Source organism: Carya illinoinensis, chromosome 3 (assembly GCF_018687715.1).
Source record: "Carya illinoinensis cultivar Pawnee chromosome 3, C.illinoinensisPawnee_v1, whole genome shotgun sequence".
Taxonomy (NCBI): Eukaryota; Viridiplantae; Streptophyta; class Magnoliopsida; order Fagales; family Juglandaceae; genus Carya; species Carya illinoinensis.
Genome location: NC_056754.1, coordinates 13,856,989 through 13,878,703, shown reverse-complemented (window position 1 = coordinate 13,878,703; position 21,715 = coordinate 13,856,989). Strand labels below are relative to the sequence as shown.

The following is a 21,715-nucleotide window of genomic DNA, read 5'->3' as shown; positions in this document are numbered from 1 at the left end:
TTCAACTCCTCCTCAGGAGAAGAAAAAGAGCAGCTCTTCTTCTTCTCCTCCTCCGCTTCTTCTCCTTCATCGATGAAGTCCAATATTTACCGGCTCTTTGGGAGGGAAAAGCCTGTGCATAAGATTTTCAGTGGTGGCAAACGTACGTTAAAAAACTCCTCTTTTCTATGATTGCCTCATGAAATGATATGGAAATTGTTTTCGAGTTCTTTTTTTTTTTTTTTTGTTTCTTTGCTTCTGTCTATTCTAATTTTATTTCTGGTGTGGAAATTGCTGTTGGTGGCGCTTCTGCTGCTGCTACTATTGGAGCTACGGCTGTTGGGGGATGGCAAGAAAGACGGACTTGCGTTCTGAGTTTCTTGATATCTTTGAGAGATTGACTCCATCGATGCCCTCTAAGATGATTCAAAAACACACGGAGAGAGAGAGAGAGAGAGAGAGAGAGAGAGAGAGAGAGAGAGATAGAGAGAGAGAGAGACAACACCAAAAACCTTCCGGGGTGACTGCAATTGGGACATTTCTGATCTTCGTCTGGCCTTGTTCTACCCTTGTAAGTCTAATTTCAGCCATATTTAAGAAGAATTCGCAGCAATATTCACCCAAGATGGGGCATTTACAATGAAAAATACACTGAAGCCCGGTGGATTATTAGAGTCACTCGAACTTTATAGAAGTGAATAAAATCCCGAGAAATGAAGAACTGCTTCTTTGACAACAAAACTCTTCTTCTCCAAAACAGCCTCGGTACCTTGTAAACACACAGATATGAAAACTGGAAAGCTGTGTTTTATGTTGACTCTAGGATAATAATTAGAGTGGTAGTGGCTCTTTAATTTGTAAAGTTCAAGAATTTACCAGAAGGATTCCCCTCCCCAAAAAAAAAGTGAAAGTTAAAGAGGCGATGGCTATGAGGCTGGTGTTTCCTACTGCTTTAGCAATTTGTCTACCTCTACTTTTGATGATTGGGGGATTGTGGGTCACCTAAAAAGAAAATTAGTCATATTAATATATTAATATTAAAAGTTTGATAAAATAAATAATAAATTAAAGGTACACAAACCTTTAATTTAAGTCTTTCTTTTCTTTTCTAAGATTAACAATAATTTAAGTGAAAGATTTTCATAAAAATAATTTAAGATCAACTCAATCATATATATATATATATATATATATCTTATATGTATGTCCTTGTCGGAATAAAAATATTAATTAAGGAAACTAGGTACAAAAATAGTTTATATGTATGTCCTTGTCGGAATAAAAATATTAATTAAGAAAACAGGGTACGAAAATAGTTGGTCTACATTTTATGATTGTGGGATTGTGGGTCACCTAAAAAGAAAATTAGTCATATTAATATATTAATATTAAAAGTTTGATAAAATAAATAATAAATTAAAGGTACACAAACTTTTAATTTAAGTCTTTCTTTTCTTTTCTAAGATTAACAATAATTTAAGTGAAAGATTTTCATAAAAATAATTTAAGATCAACTCAATCATATATATATATATATATATCTTATATGTATGTCCTTGTCGGAATAAAAATATTAATTAAGGAAACTAGGTACGAAAACAGTTGGGAGGACTATTGAAATTTGCGATCGACGATTGTTTTGAAAATAATTGGGGGTTCGAATAATTGACTTGACTCCACTCGATTAGGAAACGTAATGGGAGATTGAAATAATTCAATAATTGCCCCCACTACTTTTTTTTTTTTTTCCATTCTTTAACCTGTCCCAAACGGCACAAATGTGTGGTTTTGCTGTGATTTCTTTCAAGCTCTAGAAAGAAACACACGTGATTATCGGTTCACAAACTCTATGTTGGAAAGCGATATTCCAGCTACCGTGTATATATTATGGATGGTTTTCTTTCTTTGTTCTCAACTTTTCTTGAGAGAAAACGAAATATATATATATATATTATAGAAAGCCCCCTCCCATAATTAACGTAGCTCTATGTATTAGTGTTGGCTTTAGCGCTTAAAAAGTAAATGGCACTTTTTTTTGTCAAAAAAACAAAAGGTACTTAATAATTTGTTTGGTGCGTGACAGTCATCATTTCAATTCAGTTTTATATATTCCGCTTTACTTTTTTTTTTTCATTTAGCTGTAAATCTCTAAGAAAGTGAGAAACGTTAAAAGTAATTTAGAAAGAAAAGAAAAGAAAAAGGACAAAATCTAATTGTAAAATAGTAGTAAAAAAAAGTAAAAAATAAAATAAAATATTAAATAATATTAACAATAAAGTAAAAAATAATAATAAATAATAGTAGAGTAGATTAAGAGGGTAAGCATCGTTTGTTTGTTTTGTCAGTTGTGAGGCCATAGAAGTTAAAGTTTAAATGCACTCAACTACATGTTTAAATATTAAATAATATTTAAAATTGAATTGCACTCAGCTGTGTTTATCCTCCAACGAGTTTTTAATGTATGATTATTATTATTATTGTTGTGAACAGTTATAATCCTTTTTTTAATTATTTTTAAGGCAAGTTAGGCAACAGCTGTAAGACTTTATACTTCCGTGAACGATGAAATGCACTATATATATATAGTGAGTGGAAGTACGTTGGTGCAGCAATCAGTGTGCTTTCAAATCAAGCTAACTTCTAGACTCGGATAGATAAGATTATAAGAAAGCGATTGATACAAATTAACAATTTATTAATTTATTGGCAACTTTACCCTAATCATTTCGAAGATAATAGTGTAGTATGGTCAATAGGATATGGCCAAGTAGAAGGTGTTGTCTTTCTGGGTTTGGTAGGATATCTTATTCTACCAAACCCATCTTCTCACTATTCTGGAGTTGATGCCATGTGAAGATGCTTTGTTCGGTTGCCGAGTCTAATCGCATCTTCTCACTTATTTTATTTTATTTGATGACAGAGAGCATCAATAGCTGGCACACACCCATGCATTTTAAATTATTGAATTAAGTTTTAATATATCAAGTTTTAATATATCGAAAGTTATAATCTATTACTTTAATATAATATTATTTGATCTCGAAAACGGGCGGTTGATTCTACAATGTAACTGCTGGCCTTGCCACGTGACAAGACAAAGAGCTGATATATATCGATCGTTTCGTTTTGATCTTATCATCATCATGTATAGCTAATATATATACATCTATATAATATAAATTAACTTAGTTGTTGATATTAGATATCGACTTCTTGAAATAAATTATTGAACTAAGTTTTAATATATCAATTTACAGACTTCATCAAGAGATCTAAATATATAAAAGACTCTCTACTTAAATAAAAATATATATATTTATTTTTTAAATTTTTTATTAATATATATAATAAATCCTAAGCTTGGTAAATGGGGGGTACGTGGTATATAAATCCTATGTATATATAGCCCCATGGTCGGGAGCTGCACGTAATTTCTCAAACCAATCATGACTCATATCAATCTCGTTTTACCCCGACAATATCTATCCTACTTGTACACACAAGATATGAATGTTCCTTTGCTTTTGATATTTTCACTATAAAGACTTCTTAAAATAATCCATGATAAGTTTCAAAATAATCCATGATATGTAAAAGCATTATTCTCATGCAAAAAATATGTTACATATAGATATAATAATAGTTATAAAAATATGGAATCATTATCATGATCGATGTTGAATTATTGCACTGCGTACGTACTGGCCTACCTTATAGGAAACAAACATGAAAAGCGACAAAAATTCATCAGGCAAATGTCATACAAATATGACTACAGTAATAGATTATAAGTCATCATGAATCCGTAAAGAGATTTGGTTGCAGCAGTAGTTTGACAGGATGATAGGACGTCTGGATGATTAAGAATAACAGGCACCTTAAAACGGTCTTTATGGCTCATTTGTGTTCACTTCTAACTTGCTCTCGCATAGCTAATTCAGTTTTTGTTTCAGAATTTGTGTTCACTTCTAACTTGGTCTCGCATAGCTGATTCGGTTTTTGTTTCAGAAGGTACGTATTTCCTTAGTTTTATTTTTTTTTATGGTAAGGAAAATCTGCCTACACATAATCTGCCTGTGTATATATATGTATATATATATAATACAATTAAAACTTACAATGCCTTTTGTGTCTAAACAGGAATTGTCCTCATCAAGAGATCTAAATATATAAAAGACTCTCTATTGTTCATTTCAAGACCTGTAAGTGCCTTTATATATATTATATATCTCTTTTTGCTGATCCCTACTTATAATTTTTTTGTGGATCCTTGCTTTGAATGGCAAATTAATTTTGAGAAATATTTTATTCAAGAATTTTGATATGTGATATAGATCTATGCTTTTTATAAGTTCCATTTTCATGGTATTTTTCCATTTCATGTGTTATTTTCTTATCTTCATTTCCTTGTTGATTTAAAGTATACATCAAACTTTCATTCAAATATATTTGAATACAATATTTGGATTACCATTCTATTGACTCCTCAGTATATAATCGAAATGCAATGCACGTTGATTAAGTATTATTATTAATAATTAATAATAATAGAATATGATGAAACATATGCTTCCCACCAAGGAGACAAGGGAGGCCCCCCAATCTTTGAAAGCTAGCTATTGAAATATGTCTCCAATATCGCATAAATTCAAAGCTTGAATGCTAAAAGATCTTTTGCTTGCTTTTGTTATGGGCGGGGTACGTAATTTCATTACTTATTTTTCATTAGGGATCATAAGCTTTGATTTTATTTAATAATATATGTCATAGAACTTCATGGGAAGCTAAGGAAAGGTAGAGGAACATGTGGTGGAGCTGTGGTGGCGAGGTGGTGGCCATACGGTGGCTCACGGCGGCGGATCGGCCGTTTGAAGCTATTCTCGGCCTTGGAGAGTGAGGGAGAGTGAGAGCTCTACATAGCTCCGTTGGCCATGCAATTTCTTGGGGAAGTTCGTGGTGATGAGAGGAACAAGGTGGTGGTGGTGAAACACCATGGGTGGCCGTGTACGGTGGTGCACGGCGGTGCAACCGAACATGTGTGTGTGGAGACCCATCGGAGAAAGAGTGAGAGTTAGGGAGAAAGAAGGACATGGGGAGGAAGCTCTTGACATGGTGGTTTCGTTGGTGGTGCTTGGTGACCGTTTCGGCTGTGTATGGTGGTCCAAAGAGGTGAAAAAGGGTTGAAAACCCATTTGTTTGGAAGAGAAAAGAGAGAGATCGGGTGGCCGGTAAAGCACACCACCGGTGAGGTTGTGTTCGCCAGTGAGGGAGGAACACGCCAGTGAGGGAGGTGAAGCACGGCGGCTGGAGGTGGCACCGTCTAGAGCTTAGACCGAACGGTGGAGGAAGTTCATGCACAGTGATCGGTTGGAAGCTTCACGAGGGAGAGAGAAAAGGGAGAAAGAAAGAAAAGAAAAAGAGAAAAAGACTTAAGGGAAAGGGTAGGGGCCTGGGTATTTAATATCAGTCCTACGTTTTGGGATCTTCAAAAAGATCTAACGATGAGTTTAAACACTGATTTGAAAACGCGTAAATATTTTATTTAAAATAAACACTTTAATAAAACACTAAGAGAAATTAAGATAGAATATTATTTTATAAACTAAGGTTTATAAAATAATATTTTTTTTCATCATTATATAAAATGATAAGGTATCATTAATTAATCAAAGTGCATAAAACACTGAGAGGAATTAAGATGATTTGAAAATGCGTAAGTATTTTATTTAAAATAAACACTTTAATAAAACACTAAGAGAAATTAAGATAGAATATTATTTTATAAACTAAAATTTATAAAATAATATTTTTTTCATCATTATATAAAATGATAAGGTATCATTAATTAATCAAAGTGCATAAAACACTGAGAGGAATTAAGATAGAATATTATTTTATAAACTAAAGTTTATAAAATAATATTTCTTCATCATTATCTAAATTGATAATGTATCATTAATCACTCAAAGCTTTGAGTGATTTTATTTAATAATATATGTTTGCCTTAATTATTAAAACCCTCCCAACTCTCATCAGCTTTTTCATATATATGGTCTTTCCCTCACTAAGAAATTAAACCCATCCGATCCTCCATCGACCATGTACGTAAGTGGTGGTTTGCAATTAGCTAGCTACTTCCATGATCATCATCACATTTTGGTGCTAAAAGTCAATTGTATATATATATATAAGAAAAATATTTTATATATAAATAAATTATACAAAAGTAAACTTACAAGCTGATATAATTTGATATGATATATGAGATTGTAAAATTAAATTTATTATAAAATAGATTTAAAAAATTATATTAATTTAGAAATTTATTTTTATGAAACTTTTAGATGCGACACTTCTCAATATATAATTCACCAACGGCGCCAACAAGCTCTTAATTTCGTGTACTTTAAATAATATCTTTCTCTGCGAGTATTGCAAGAAGATTAACCCTTGATTAAGAAAATCAGCCTCTAATAAGCCGGTCCCACAACACAGCATGTTGATTAGTTTTTTAATGGTGCTGAGTTGTGTTTGAGATTTTGACCCTATAACATTTTCTCACTAAATCATCTTCTATGTTTCAAAAGTTCCAAACAAAAATCTTTGTACAAGGTCTTCATTGAAAATCATTCTTTTGGTTGTGTGGAACAATATCCAACTTTTGGAAGAATCATTTGCTTCGTTAATATAATGAGTAGTGGTAAGCTTGTGTTAATAAGTTATGTAGCATTTGTTTTGAAATAGTAATATTAGTTTTGTAAAAGTTAAGTTTGGAGACTATTTTTTTAAGATCAAAGAAAACAACGGGCCTGGTCCCTACTTATAATTTTTTTGTGGATCCTTGCTTTGAATGGCAAATTAATTTTGAGAAATATTTTATTCAAGAATTTTGATATGTGATATCGATCTATGCTTTTCATAAGTTCCATTTTCATGGTATTTTTCCATTTCATGTGTTATTTTCTTATCTTCATTTCCTTGTTGATTTAAAGTATAAATAATTTGGTTGTATGTATTTTTCAACATATGAATCAACGAAATTGTTTATAGCATTTAAAATGCATCATGGACGTATGGATTTCGCATTAAGCAATTATTATTTATTCATTTAATTTTGGTTGTGTGGAACAGTATCCAACTTTTGGAAGAATCATTTGCTTCGTCAACATAATGAGTAGTGGTAAGTTTGTGTTAATAAGTTATGTAGCATTTGTTTTGAAATAGTAATATTAGTTTTGTAAAAGTTAAGTTTGGAGACTATTTTTTGAAGATCAAAGAAAACAACGGGCGGAAAATATCCCGTATAAAGATTTACCAGAAGAGAAAAAGGAAGAACTCCGTAGAAAACGGAGAGAAATATATGCTAAAAAAAAGGCATCTAGCAGCGATTCTCTCCAATTAAAAGATTCAACTTCATTTGATGGTGATCAACTGACTATATCAATTGATGAACGTTCAAATGATGATGTCCAACATATAAACATCATTCAAGACTTTACTGTTCTACAAAAGGTGTCAAACAGACAACGGATTTTCCATTTTGATATTGACATCGGTGAACTGATTTCATCTCATGAAGTATGTGTTCCTCCTGGTGTAAATCTCTGTGTGGTTGATTCAGAGGCAACTTCGTCATTAAACAATGTGACAGATCGTTCAAATTGTCCGAGTCATTTTATGGATTTTCTGACACGTAAATCAGGAAATATATACATAGATGAAACAACCGTCTCTAATCAGTTTCTGATTCAACAGGTTTTCCTGAAATTATTTTGTCATCTTTCGTATTCAAACATCCTTCTGTTCTTTTTCATTGAAATTTGGGAACATTCTATTCAAATAAGCTCCATGTGTTGTTCAGGAATAGTCAAGTTTTGAAACAAGAATATCGCCACCTTGTAGGGGAAAGAAACCAGTATAATTATATTATTCATTCTTCTGATTCCATTGTCAACTCTTGTCACTCTTCCAGTAGTGTTCTTGGTCAAATCATTCAAAAAACAATCGATGAGTTTACACCTATTGTCTTATATTCACTTTTGAACTCAATAGGTGAGGGGCATCGCCGCTCTGCTGGACTTAGGCAATTATTACAAGTCGTGCCATCTGAAGCATATTCTTTGCCGTATGTGCCTTGTTGCAGACATTGTAAAGCAAAGCGATTCTATCATGAAACAAACGGATTTTGTTGTGCTGATGGGACAATTTCTTTGGCCACAAATGCCGTCCCTGATCAACTTTATGATCTTTCCACATCTAACACAGATGAATCTGCGCATTTTAAGACCTATGTTCGGACTTATAATAACAAGTTCGCGTTTACATCTTTTGGAGTTAAATTCGATGAAGATCTTTGCAGACGGAATAGTGGAATTTATACCTTTCGAACTCAGGGACAGATCTATCACTATATCAATGATTTAATCCCTTTAAATGGTCGTCCTTCTTATCTTCAATTGTATTTCTATGATACGGAGCATGAATTAGAAAATCGCATTTCTGATTCAAACAGAATGAATCCATCAATTATAGCTCAACTCATCGATATTCTTCACATCAATCCATATTCTTTGTTCTTTCGATCTTTTGGTGATTTGTCAAATTTGGAAAATCAAGTAATCCATATAAGATCAGATGTTGGTCTAGATCAACGTGTATTCAATGTCCCGACATCTTCACAAGTTGCAGCAATATGGGTTGAAAATGAAGATGTAGATCAGCTAAGAGGACGAGACATTTATGTCTTTAGTCATTCTGGTGGAAGTCATATAGTTCAATATTATTTTGGCTGCTATGATCCACTTCAGTATCCGTTGTTATTTCCTCTTGGCGATACTGGTTGGCACCAAGGCATTCAAAGGGTCAATAGAGGAAGCACATTAACAAGTAACGAAACAACCCGATCAATAGATCCTCACCGATCAATATCAGCAGAAGAATTACTTTGAAGAGAACATCGAGGTTATAGTGTAATCTTAATCTTCTCATTTTGTACTTAGTTTATAGACATCCAATTTTATAATATTTCATTCCCCTACAACTTTTGCAGCATTGAACAGAAGAAGGAAGGATCCAATTGTTTCGTGTCGTGAATATTATTGCTACAAGTTACAAATCAGAGAAAATGTCAGATCAATTTTGTTACTGTCCGGTCACCTATTGCAACAATTTGTTGTCGATATGTATGTTAAGATCGAGACGTCAAGATTAGATTATTTCCGTAGCAAACAACAACATATTCGATCTGAGTTATATCAAGGTATTGTTGATACCATTACACTTGGGGAAACTGATGCTTCTAATGTTGGAAAACGGATTATTCTACCTTCGTCATTTATTGGGGGTCCAAGAGATATGCGAAAAAGATATATGGAAGCAATGGCTTTAGTTCAGCGTTATGGTAAACCAGACATTTTTTTAACAATGACGTGCAATCCAAACTGGCAAGAAATTTCAAATGAATTACGCCTGAATGAGCAGAGTCAAAATCGGCCTGATTTGGTTGCTCGGGTCTTTCGTGCAAAATTAGAAGAATTAAAGGATCGATTATTCAAGCAGCAGATATTTGGAAAAGTCTCGGCATATGTTTATGTTATTGAGCACCAAAAAAGAGGGCTTCCACATGCGCATTTCTTAATTATATTACAGAGGAATTGGAAACTCTATGCACCTGAATCTTTTGATGAGATCGTATCGGCAGAAATACCTGATAAAAATACAAATTTGCACTTGCATAATGCTGTTATCAAGCATATGATGCATGGACCATGTGGAGTGTTGAATCCAACAAATGTTTGCATGAAAAAAAATGGTTGTTGCAAAAGCCAATATCCAAAAAGTTATGCATCAAGTACGACTGTTGGAAATGATTGCTTCCCAATATATAAGCGTTCTGACAATGGAATAACTGTCAAACTGAGAGGCCATAATTTGGATAACCGTTGGGTCGTTCCATATAATCCATATTTGCTTGCAACATTTGACTGTCACATTAATGTGGAGATTTGTTCTACGATAAAAGTAGTCAAATATCTTTATAAGTACGTTTACAAAGGGCATGATCGTGTTGCTTTCAATTTGGTTTCCGAACAAACCAATCAACAAATTGACGAAATCCAACAATTCCAATCGACCCGATGGATTGCTCCACCTGAAGCTATGTGGAGAATATACGGCTTCATTGTTAATGAAATGTACCCATCAGTATATAGCTTACATTTACATCTTGAGGATAAACACCAAGTAACTTTTCGAGCAAATGAAGACTTAATCAATGTTCTCAACTCTGATCGATCTGCAAAATCAATGTTAACAGAATTCTTTGCATTAAACCAAGTAGATGAAAATGCCAGGACATTGTTATACAAAGAATTTCCAGAATTTTATGTTTGGAGCCAACAATACAAAGAGTGGACTCGTCGGAAAAAAAAAAACTGTTATAGGTCGAATTATTACAGCAAATCCATTTGAAGGTGAGAGGTATTATTTGCGGATATTGCTAAATCATGTAAGAGGACCTTTGTCATTTGAAGATCTTAGAACAGTTGATGGTGTCGTGGCTCCAACATTTCGTGAGGCAGCAACTATGCATGGTTTGCTACAAAGAGACAGTAGCTTACAAGATTGTTTACATGAAGCATCTCTATATCAAATGTCATCCAGTTTGAGACGACTATTTGCAACTATTTTGGTTTATTGTAATCCAACCAATCCAAGAGAGCTTTGGGAACGTTTTGAGCAAGATATGTCAGTTGATTTTAGGTCGACTGAAAATTCTATGTCGGATGTAAGAATGCAAGTTTTGCGCTCAATCTCTTTTACACTTGAATCAATGGGGAAAGACATTAATTCGTTCCATCTTCTTGATGACAACATTTGTTTTGGTGAAGACCAACTCGAATCTAGGGAAATCGATGATGAATTGGCTGTTGAAATTCCATAAGAAGATATTGTTGCATCAGAAGCCCTTAATAGTAAACAACGACATGTCTATAATTCAGTTTTGGAAAAGGTTTTTTCTAATGAAGCTGCTACATTCTTTGTTGACGGCCCTGCTAGGACGGGGAAGACATTCCTGTACAAGGCACTTCTTGCCGCAGTAAGATCAAGAAAATTAGTCGCACTTGCAACTGCTTCATCTGGTGTTGCTGCATCCATCCTTCCTGGAGGTCGAACAGCACACTCGCGCTTTAAGATTCCACTAGATACTGATGAACATAGCATATGTTGTGTCAGTAAACAAAGTGCCATCGCAAAGTTACTACGTGTGGCAAGGTTAATTATATGGGATGAGGCCCCTATGTCAAGAAAACAACATATTCAAGCATTAGATAAAATGCTACGAGACATTAATGATTCAGAGTTAACATTCGGTGGAAAAGTTGTCGTTTTTGGTGGAGATTTTCGCCAGGTTTTACCTGTGGTTCGTAAAGGAACAAGACAAGAACATGTTGACGCCAGTTTGGTTTCTTCTTACTTGTGGCCTACATTGATCAAGTTTCATTTGACTGAAAATATGCGAGCAAGATTGGATCCAGTCTTTTCAGAATATGTGTTAGAATTGGGCAACGGAATGCCACCAATCACAGTTGATGAAACTATAAAAATTCTTGATGGCATGCTTGTTCCTTACGAAGATGACTGTACTTCTTTGGATCATTTAATAGATGCTGTTTTCCATGATATTCATGAATATTCAATAAATATTTCAGCTATGATGAATCGGGCCATATTAACACCAAAGAACAGCTATGTTGATGAAATAAATGCATTGCTAATTCATAGATTTCCTGGTGAGCTTAAGCGATATTATAACTTTGATGAAGCAATAGATACATCTGAACAGTCAATTATGGAAATTTTTTAAATACTCTAACCCCAAATGGACTTCCTCCTCATGAATTGTTACTGAAGATAAATTGTCCTATCATGCTGCTTAGAAACATTAATCATTCAGAAGGACTATGCAACGGAACACGTCTAATTTGTCAGGCTTTTGATCAAAATGTCATTGATGCAAAAATCGCAGTTGGGCATCACAGCGGAAAAAGGGTCTTTATTCCAAGGATCCAATTCTTACCAAATTTTGATGAAAATAGTGGCTTCCCATTCAAACGAACTCAGTTCCCTATCAGATTAAGTTTTGCAATGACTATAAATAAGTCACAATGGCAAACATTGGATTTTGTTGGAATATATTTACCTCAACCTGTTTTCTCACACGGTCAATTATATGTGGCTTTATCAAGGGCAAAGACTGCATCTACAGTAAGGATTTTAATATGGCCAGTGTCAACTGAGCGATCAGAAAAGAACTGCACAAAAAATATTGTCCATACGGAATTATTAAGATTAGCATCTTCAGATTAATGTTAAATAGGTAATGATTCGATTATATAATTTCAGTTTAATTACTTCAACAACATTGTGCACTTAATAGAATTTTCTTTTCTGTATATTTAGTATTGTATTTTTTAATTTATTATACTCTTAAATTCTCTTTGCAATTTTTTTTATTTAATATTGCGTTGACTATACTTACACATTTAATATTTTTGTGTGTGAACAGTTTTAAAGATGCGGACGGTTTATACATCAATAAAAGATATCACTCCAAGTACAAGAGACTGGAAAATCAAAATGATTGTGGCAGAAAAGTCACCCAAACGAACAGGCCAACGCTCACCAGTGAAGTACCAAAGCCTAACATTGATTGATCCAGAGGTATAATATTTATTTCTATCTATTGTTCTATATTTTTTTTAGTGGATTAAAAACTGGTAAATGATTTTGTTATTTTTGCATTCTATCTATTGAGTTTTGTTTTTATTTTTTATTTTTTTACTGCTAATTTGTTGGGTCTTTTGATGTTTGACTTTTTAAATCTTTGGCTTCCTTATATAAATGTCGACGATGTTCTATTAATTTAGTTATCTTCCTGTAACACATTTAAAAACAAAAATTTTACACATAACTCAAAACAATTTAAAATCAAAAAAAATCATTATAGTCAATTATTTATTACAATTTATTTTTTGTAAATTATCTATTACAATTTTTTATATTATACAGGGAAATCAGCTGCAAGCTACAATATTTGATAAAGATATTGACTCGCGACAAGATACTTTGCACATTTTCCAGTCATATTACATCAGTAATGCATATGTGAAGCCATTGGATCCGAAGTATAGAATTGAAACATATGAATATCAATGGATCTTAAATGCTAAAACAATAATTGAGGAAGTTCCAAAGGATAAAGGACAATTGGAGCCACCAAAGTACCAACTCATTCCATTCAATGAATTAGATGCCTACAAGAATTCAATTGCAAAAATAGGTAATTCACTCTTTACTTTAGAATATTTAATTATCAATATACTAAAAATTTAAATCTTATTTGTCAGACATTTTAGCTCTTGCAATCCAAATCAAGCCATGTAGAGAGATAACTTTAGCACATGGACCAACAACTATTCAAGAGATATATGTTATCGATCAAGGGTAAAAATATTTTTTTAATAGTTCACTCTTTTTGAATTATGTTCCAATTTTTATTTATTGCATATTTTGCTAATTCTTTTTTTTTTATTCCAATTTTGTAACTTAAACCCCATATGTTTAACTATGTGGGGTCGATTCGTGCAAGATGAATGCAAAAAAATCTCAGAAATGATTGAGACAAAGCCAATTATACTTGGAACCAAAATAAGAGTTGGTTCTTATAATGGTATTTTTAATAATTAACAATCTTATATTTTCTTTTACATTATATATGCTTGCATTAATTATGATGCCTATTTCTAATGAAAGATTATCTCTATCATCACGTCCGAAAAGTAAATTTATGATCAATCCTGTTATTCCTGAGGCAACTTCATTGCAAGAGTGGTAATCATTACAAATAAGTCATTATTTGTTTCATACAATTTGAATATTGAAATTTTCATATTTTTATTTCTTATTTTGTATTTATTTTTATGAATTTTAAGGGCAGCGATTAATGATTTATTACTCAAGAGTATTATTGCAAAAAACTTGACACACCCATCTGCATCTCTATCTTCTGTTGGCATTCGGGAAATAATCAAAAATTGTGATGTTGCTGAATTCATCAAAAGTTTGCAACCCATGGCGATAAAATCCTATTCTTAGTAACAGATTCAAATATTTATACAATCAATTCTTCTAAAAAATTGTCTCTAACTAATGTGATGCAGAAAACAAAATTTTGGATAAAGGCGAACATAATTGTGGTTGATTTGTGCCAGATATTTTTTTACATGTCATGTATTGGCTGTAATAAAGGAACTAGATATGATTACAATGATACATTCCTTTGTTACCATTGCAAACACGAAAGCATTTCCTAACCACGGTATGTATCTTTCAAATCTTTTATTTGATAATTTATGTAATAGATTTAATGTATAGTTTTTATTGATTCTAACTTAAAATGATATTTCCAACAAATTTATAGCTGCCGAGCATATGTTGAACTCGACGATAATACAGGAAGACTATCTGTTGTTATGTTTGGTGAAGTTGTAGAAGAAGCATTCGGTTGTTCAGCAGTTGAGCTTATGAATTATACTGGAGATGTACATCTTCTTATTTTCCATTCGCTTTATTGTTGCGAGTAAAAAAATCTATCTCAAAATTTTTAACATATTTAATACATTATCTATAAATACATTGAGGTTTATATTAAAAAAACTTTTAAAAGTAAATTATAACAAAAATCGTTGAAATTGATTTTTATATACTTGTCTATTATGTCAATTTTATTTTTATTTATAACATGCATAGTAATTTAATTAAAAACATTGCATTCAAAAATTTGTGTTAATTTAGAAGACATAAATTTTCAGCATATAAGTTATTTAAAATTTTATTAATTATGCAATTATAATTAAAAATTCCCTTTGCAGGAACATTTGTCATATATAGAAAATCTTGTCGCACAAGTTTCACAGAAAGAGCGGAAGATTGAACTTCTTGCAGACCTCGATCGACTCAACCAAAAGCAGTTCAAGAATTTCAATGTCGTCTCTATTAATGTTGTACAGGATGACACAAAATGATGGATCAGAGTAAAAACATCAAACTACTTATATATATATTTTTTTTTATCATTTTGTGTTGATTTAACAGTGAAGATTGTACATCAGACTTTCAACTATGGTCCATGTCTTTGGGTGCCACAATCTATTATTGTTGTAAAAAATAACTTGTTATGTTCCAATTTCTCAGACATACAGTTATTTTAATACAATTGCTGTAATTTTCTTTTATACTATTATTTACTTTCATGGAAAAGTTTTACATTTATAATCTACGCGCTTCTACAGGAATAAACAGGAATGAGCAGTGAATTGTTGCGTTCCATTTTTTTTCTTCCGTTTTTATTGCATAGTTACTTTTTTAACCTTTTGTTTTCTTCCTTTGTGTCCGTTTATATAAGGATTTTTTGGTCTTTAGTAACTGTGTCAGGGTTGGCTCTTTATATTTTTCTTTCTACTTTTCTATTTTTCTCGATTCTTCTTCTCTTTGTCTCTCTCTTCTCTCATATCTCTCTCTCTCTCTCTCTCTCTCTCTCTGAAGCTCACGAACCCAGCTCTCTGCCAAAGCTTCAAGATCCACTCCACCCCACCGAAAAGTCCGAACTTTTTACTAACCAAAAGATTGCTCACCTGCAAAAGGATGTTTTTGAAACTAAAGGAAACGAGTTTTGGTCGTGGGTGGTGGTGGAAATGGCGGTCGAAAGCCAAAAAGGGGCTGATAGCACCGATGTCACCCAAGACCCTGATCTCGACGCGGTCGTTCAAGGAAGCGGTGACCACTTCGGTGCAGTTCGTCGGCTTAGGAGCTTCGGTGCTACTTTCTCCATCTCACGTTTTTCTCTTAAGATTCTTGATGGTTGTTTTATGTTAAGAGTTATTTCGGAAGGGCAAGCATGGACCCTCCGTTTTTTTCGTCGCCGATCTCCTCGGTCACGGAAGATCAGAGATCTCGCGGGTCCATGCTGTTTTCGTCGCCGATCTCCTCGGTCACGGAAGATCCGAGATCTCGCCGGAGGTTTTAGAGCCTTTCTTTTTCTTTTTCTTTTCAAGTCTTTTGTTTGCTTCTTCAAATTTCAGCAGCTAACTTTGACTTTGCTAGCTGGCTAGGGACAGCACATAAAACCGAAGACGGGTGGGTGGTATGCCGTGTCTTCAAGAAGAAGAATTTTCAGAAAGCAACAGAGAGTCCTATCAGCCATTCGATCACGATCAGATGTTCACTGAAACACTATTAATTTCAACTACTTTTCCTAATGATCAGACCATTGATATAGACAATTTAACTTTTGACAAATTGGTCCTAAGAGAACTAAATAATTATAAAGACGACAAGGAATAGAACTTCTGTCATTAGTTTTGTAAGTATCTTTCATTTAAAAATAAAAAAATAAAATTTATTATTAAAAAATTAATTTTATTTTAAAAAAAAAAGTGTCCGATCTTGGACATTTTATAAAACTATAAAATAAGATATATTTAAGAAAAAAATCACAGGTGACGTGGTTGGATAATTGAACAAACAGTATACGTGGCACTTTCAAATATAAATTCATGTTTTAAATACATTTTTTTTAAAATAAAGGAATGCGGGCCCAAGCATGTGAATTACACTGACTTTTGTGGAAATCGACGAATGAAGAAAAATAATTTAATAAAATCAATAGCCAATGGGATATCGCCAAGTAGGGCTGTAAACCGATGCGTCGGCGTCGGTTTCGGCGCCAAACCGAAACCCCACCGACGTGGGAGAGGGGCTCTTTCAACTGGCCGAAACCGATCGACTGGGGAAGAGAAAATCGATGCCATCGGTCTCGACTGCGTCGGCGCGGTCTTCGGTTTGCCGTCGGCGTGTCTGTGACGAAGGAGGGAAGCGGCGCCGTCGTTTGCCATGAAAGTTCTCGGAGGAAGGTTGCAGAAAACCTAGGGAGGAAGAAGGAGACGGGAGGAAGAAGAAGGGGTTGGGACGATTTTAATCTCATTTTGGAACGGCGCCTTATATTTTTTTGTGTTTCCTGGGTCTAAAACGACGCCGTTTCAATTTTTCATAAGTGAAACGGCGTCGTTTCTATAAGTAATAAAGGAAAAAATATATATAAGAACCGGTCGGCCGGTTCAGCGGTTTTTAGCACAGGAGAACCGAAACCGAACCGGCCGACGTCGGTTTCTATATATTTATCTCGAACGCCGACCGGTTCTTCGCCGGTTCCGGCGTCCGGCGGCCGATTTCCTTCGGTGGAGGTCGGTTCCTCGATTTGGTGTACAGCCCTATCGCCAAGTAGAGGGGTCTTATCTTTGTGGGCTTGGTGGGCCAGCTTTTAGGTGGTGAATGAGGCCGATAATGCGCGTAAATCACATGGTGTGTTGGTGGTCGAGCCTTGCTTGTCTTATAGACAAAAATATTGAATTTAATATACTAAGGTGGATAGAAACTTTTGCTATCCTTGTGCTGTTGCATGCTGTGTCATAGATTTAAATAAAGAGGCTTTATATAAAACTTCTTTATCTCAATCAATTATAACAATATTAATAATAAAAACACTGCATGTGGATTGCCATCTTCCACTAAATTTTATCTTCTGTAATGAAAACAATGGTGTCAAGTAATTGGCCAAACATCATACAAATATAACTAAAGGTATACAGTAATAGATTATAAGTCATCATGAATCCGCGAAAAGATTTGGTTGCAGCAGTAGTTTTGCAGGGTGATAGGACATCTGGATGATTGAGGACAATAGAAAAGAAGAACGATGAAATATGTCTATGGTATAGTTTTTCTTTTCTTTTGTTTTCTGCACGCGTGTGGGTACGTGTTTTTTGAGAAATCTCTCTTTTTCACAATATTTGACTTGCTTGATGATATGGCCAAGCTTTTGAAAGTTTTATTCTAATATATTGCCATTGTCCAAAACAGCTAAATGTGTGTCTTTCAAAAAGGAAAAAGAAAACTCTCCCTTGCGTCCAAAAGCTGAAAGGGGCCTCCATGTGCTGATGATCTTTTCATTATTAAACACTAATATTTACACTAATATTTACAAGATGATCTTGACAATTAATCATGATTATCTTGATTTTATCATTATAAATAATTTCATTGTTTGTATGATCTTGTCCGTTCATACCATTAATTAATGGATAGGTGGAAGCTAATTAGTGATCTCATTTTACTAAATTTGTTCATATATACTGGTTTAAACCCGTATATGAACAAATATTTTTTTATTTTTATTAAATATTTAGTATATGAATAATAAATAAAAAAAATAAATTAATTTAAAAAAATAAATGTAAAAAAATTTAAAAAAGAATTTAAAAAATAAAAATATGAAATGCCAATACTGTAATTGAATGATTGATTAATAATGAACGAGTAGTCTAATGTATTAAATATGATGTTATATCATGTTAATGGTGTTGCGAGTAGAGTAGTTAATCTAGGGATCTAATGGGTCGGAGACATACTTAGTCGAGCATTCAAACAAGTCGTAATTCACCAAAAAAACAAAACCAAAAACCGCTTTAAGGACACCTGGTTTTCATTTGGTGGGAGAGAATCCACTTCTCAGCACAAATACATTGCATGTGGGTTTCCCTTGTGTGTATTATCACGTACACAAACCTCCCACATTCCTCTCACGAAATAAAACTGTTCTCCATTTACCCACCCAGACTCCTATCATTTCGCTCCTCACCTTCTCTTTCCTCTCACTTATTTTCTCTACTTTTTTTTGCCATATCTTATAGAATTTACATGTGGGTTTCCGTTTTTGTTGATAAAGCTATGTAAGAATAGATTTTGGCCGTTGTCTTCTTTGGTTTTCTCTTTTTTGCTCTGTTTGGAGGGTTTTCTGATGGAAAACGGTGCGGATTCGACCTCCTGCAATTTTTTCAACTGTACCCATGTCTAACATCTTCGGTTTCAGTGGTAAACTCTCGATTGCTTTAAAAAAACATAAATGATATACTTTAAGTGTTCTTCTAAATAACATAATCAGTAAAGAATTCATCAAAATTAAACTGTTAACCTCTCTCTCTCTCTCTCTCTCTCTCTCTCTCTCTCTCTCTCTCTCTCTCTCTCTCTCTCTCTCTCTCAACAAAAACGGTGATCCTCTGTTTTAGACCAGACAACTCTGATCCGTAAGATTTTTACAAGTCTTCTGTAGCTGTCAGGCGCCGCAACTATGATACTACATCGCTCTTCTGTATCTGTTAGGCGCCGTAGCTATGATGCTACATCTTTTGTCTCTTGTAGAGAGATGCTTCACGAAAGATGTTATGAAGCAATAGAGTGATACTTTGTCATAATTTTCTCTATAAAAGAATTATTCAGCTCATCTTCTTTCGCATCTCATCTTCTTCACTTTTCTAAATTTAGTCTGTATTCTTACTCTGTAATCTCTTTCTGCTTTCTCACTTTGCAATGGCTCAGCAATCTTCCCATCACCAATATATGAGGTATTCTGCACCTCGTTCACCAGTTGTTTCTGCTTCTTCTTCTTCCGTAGGTGCTATAATGCAATCCAATAATGATCTGACTAATAAGTCAGATAATGAAATTATCTACGAGCTTGTGAGTCTTGGTACCCGATACTCATCAACCCTTGTCGCATATTTACAGCGATTACAATCTAGGACTGGTGGGGTTGACAAACTCCACGAGAATATTTTTATCCTTCAGCGGCTTCTTATGGAGTCCAACATGAAGATAGAAGCAGTAAAGCGAGAGAACAGAGATTTAAAATCTTTGCTTAACTCTTCTTTTCGAGTGGCTACTCCTTTAGATAGGAAAGGCATGCAGATTTTTGAAGAGCAAGAGCGTTTAAAGATTGAGGCAAAGAGTCTTAAATTTCTGTAATTTTACTTTGTGATAATAAAATAATACTTCACAAATATTCATATATGTGTTTCTATCTTCTGTTAGATCTTCTGTGTGTTCCATTTTATTTCTTCTTTAATAATGCACAATTTCTTACAAAACCGTGATATGAATCTGAAATACTAATTGTATTTAAGAGATGGTATTTTAGATCTAATAATTTCATTCATCTCCTCTATGAATGTTATCTAAATCCCAACTGAAGCTTCTCATTTTACAAATTTTGTTAGTTACAGTTCACTTGTAAAATCTTTGCTTGTTATTTGGAAAAATTCCACGGGATCAAGATATCAACAATCATAACAGTGTTGCTGCTCTCCTTCTAAACAGGTTGATTCACATGAATAACATCAGTTATTTCAGTATACTGAATGAGATGTACTTATTTTTTTCTGTTCTTTATTTTAGGGCATTTCACCCCTCTCTTACTTGTTGTTGAGCAGTGCATAGCGGTGTTGCTGATTGCTGAACATGTTGCTGATTACTATTATTTACTTTCATGGGAAAGTTTTGCATAGTTACTTTTTTAACCTTTTGTTTCCTTTCTTTGTGTCCGTTTATATAAGGATGTTTTAGTCTTTAGTGAGATTGTGTCAGTGATATTTTTTCAAAAGAATTTCAGACCACACAAAATCTTTCATTCTCGGCTTCGTATTCCTCCCAAGTTGTCTCTCTAAACTCAGACCCATCCTTATCTCGATGTTCCTTCCTTTATTATCTGTCTTTCTAATGCATTATTGATATGCCTGTGCTCGAGATCTGTGTGATATCTTCCAAAGTCATCACCAAATCTTGCACTTGTGTCTAAAACAAAGCAAATAATATATAAAACCAAATGAAAACAGGGTATGGGTATCCCAAGTGGGCAGCCCTAATTGAAATGATCTGTCATTTATTAAATGGATTCACGAAGTCTTTCCTCTTTTTCGTCTTTTATGTTTTTAATGAAAGGAGGTCAGGCTGCAGCGTTTTCAAAAACAAAAAGTCACTTCACAGACTAAGTGAAAAAAAAAACAAACTGTAACCTGTTGTATTTGGGACACGCTAAAAATATAGGTTGACAGTCTTATCCTAACACTCTTTTTTTGTCATTTTATTAAGATATAAGTTTATTTAAAATTACCTACTACTTAATTAATTAAATTAAATTTAAATTAAATTATGTCCGCTTAAAAAATTTACAGCAACAATACTTGCTAGAAATGATTGATTGAAATAGAAAAAAAAAAAAAAAACAGGTTATGTACAGATGGATGACACATTGAATTATGGAAGCTTGAGGCAGCTTCAAGATCACAATTGGATTGCTTGCCTTTTAGTGCATGTCACTTTTTTTCCTAAAATCTAATCCCATAAATTTCCATAAAAATTAAAATCCATCTACCAGGAGGGACTACAGACTGATGGTCCACTTGTTGAGAATTATTGACATTCGTATTAAGATAATTGGGCCCAACTTTATGACTGGAGACCAGAGACGTACAAGCTAAAGGGACAGCTGCCGAAGAAAAGGATTTTTTTTTTCCATGAAAAAGTTTTACATTTATAATTTGCCTCCACTAGGCAAACGTCCATTGGACGTTTTAATTCTACTAATATAATATCAAAGTAGCCAAAACGTGACGTCTACTCAACAATAATGTACAATTCTTAAGAAAACTACAGTCTACTGGCACACACACTCACATATATATATTTATATATATGAGAACATATTATTTTTTAAATGAATTTTATTATATATAAATAAAATTATATATTAATATATGTATCAATGTTGATTTTTTCATATTTA

General features: G+C 33.5%; 3 protein-coding genes across 3 annotated transcripts; all 3 read left to right on the top strand.

Moving 5' to 3' along the window:
- The first annotated feature begins 7,149 nt into the window (after window positions 1-7,149).
- On the top strand, window positions 7,150-10,309 carry LOC122304515. Its single transcript, XM_043116789.1, has 5 exons — window positions 7,150-7,159; window positions 7,250-7,672; window positions 8,032-8,865; window positions 9,029-10,182; window positions 10,295-10,309. Exons 1-5 carry the CDS (start codon window positions 7,150-7,152, stop codon window positions 10,307-10,309), a joined length of 2,436 nt encoding a protein of 811 aa, XP_042972723.1.
- Window positions 10,310-10,324: 15 nt separating this feature from the next.
- Window positions 10,325-11,845, top strand: LOC122304514. The gene is made up of 2 exons (XM_043116788.1): window positions 10,325-10,862; window positions 10,980-11,845. Exons 1-2 carry the CDS (start codon window positions 10,325-10,327, stop codon window positions 11,843-11,845), a joined length of 1,404 nt encoding a protein of 467 aa, XP_042972722.1.
- A 708-nt stretch (window positions 11,846-12,553) lies between these two features.
- Window positions 12,554-13,472, top strand: LOC122303908 (replication protein A 70 kDa DNA-binding subunit B-like). The gene is made up of 2 exons (XM_043115903.1): window positions 12,554-12,702; window positions 13,051-13,472. Exons 1-2 carry the CDS (start codon window positions 12,556-12,558, stop codon window positions 13,372-13,374), a joined length of 471 nt encoding a protein of 156 aa, XP_042971837.1. The 5' UTR covers window positions 12,554-12,555; the 3' UTR covers window positions 13,375-13,472.
- Window positions 13,473-21,715: the final 8,243 nt, after the last annotated feature.

Coding starts and splice junctions, on each gene's coding strand:
- LOC122304515 (XM_043116789.1), top strand. Junction 7,673..8,031: donor TTTTATGGATTTTCTGACAC/GTAAATCAGGAA, acceptor TGAACTCAATAG/GTGAGGGGCATCGCCGCTCT. Junction 8,866..9,028: donor TAGAGGAAGCACATTAACAA/GTAACGAAACAA, acceptor CAACTTTTGCAG/CATTGAACAGAAGAAGGAAG.
- LOC122304514 (XM_043116788.1), top strand. CDS start 10,325: ATGCCAGGACATTGTTATACAAAGAATTTCCAGAATTTTATGTTTGGA. Junction 10,863..10,979: donor TGATGACAACATTTGTTTTG/GTGAAGACCAAC, acceptor TCTATAATTCAG/TTTTGGAAAAGGTTTTTTCT.
- LOC122303908 (XM_043115903.1), top strand. CDS start 12,556: ATGCGGACGGTTTATACATCAATAAAAGATATCACTCCAAGTACAAGA. Junction 12,703..13,050: donor TAACATTGATTGATCCAGAG/GTATAATATTTA, acceptor TATATTATACAG/GGAAATCAGCTGCAAGCTAC.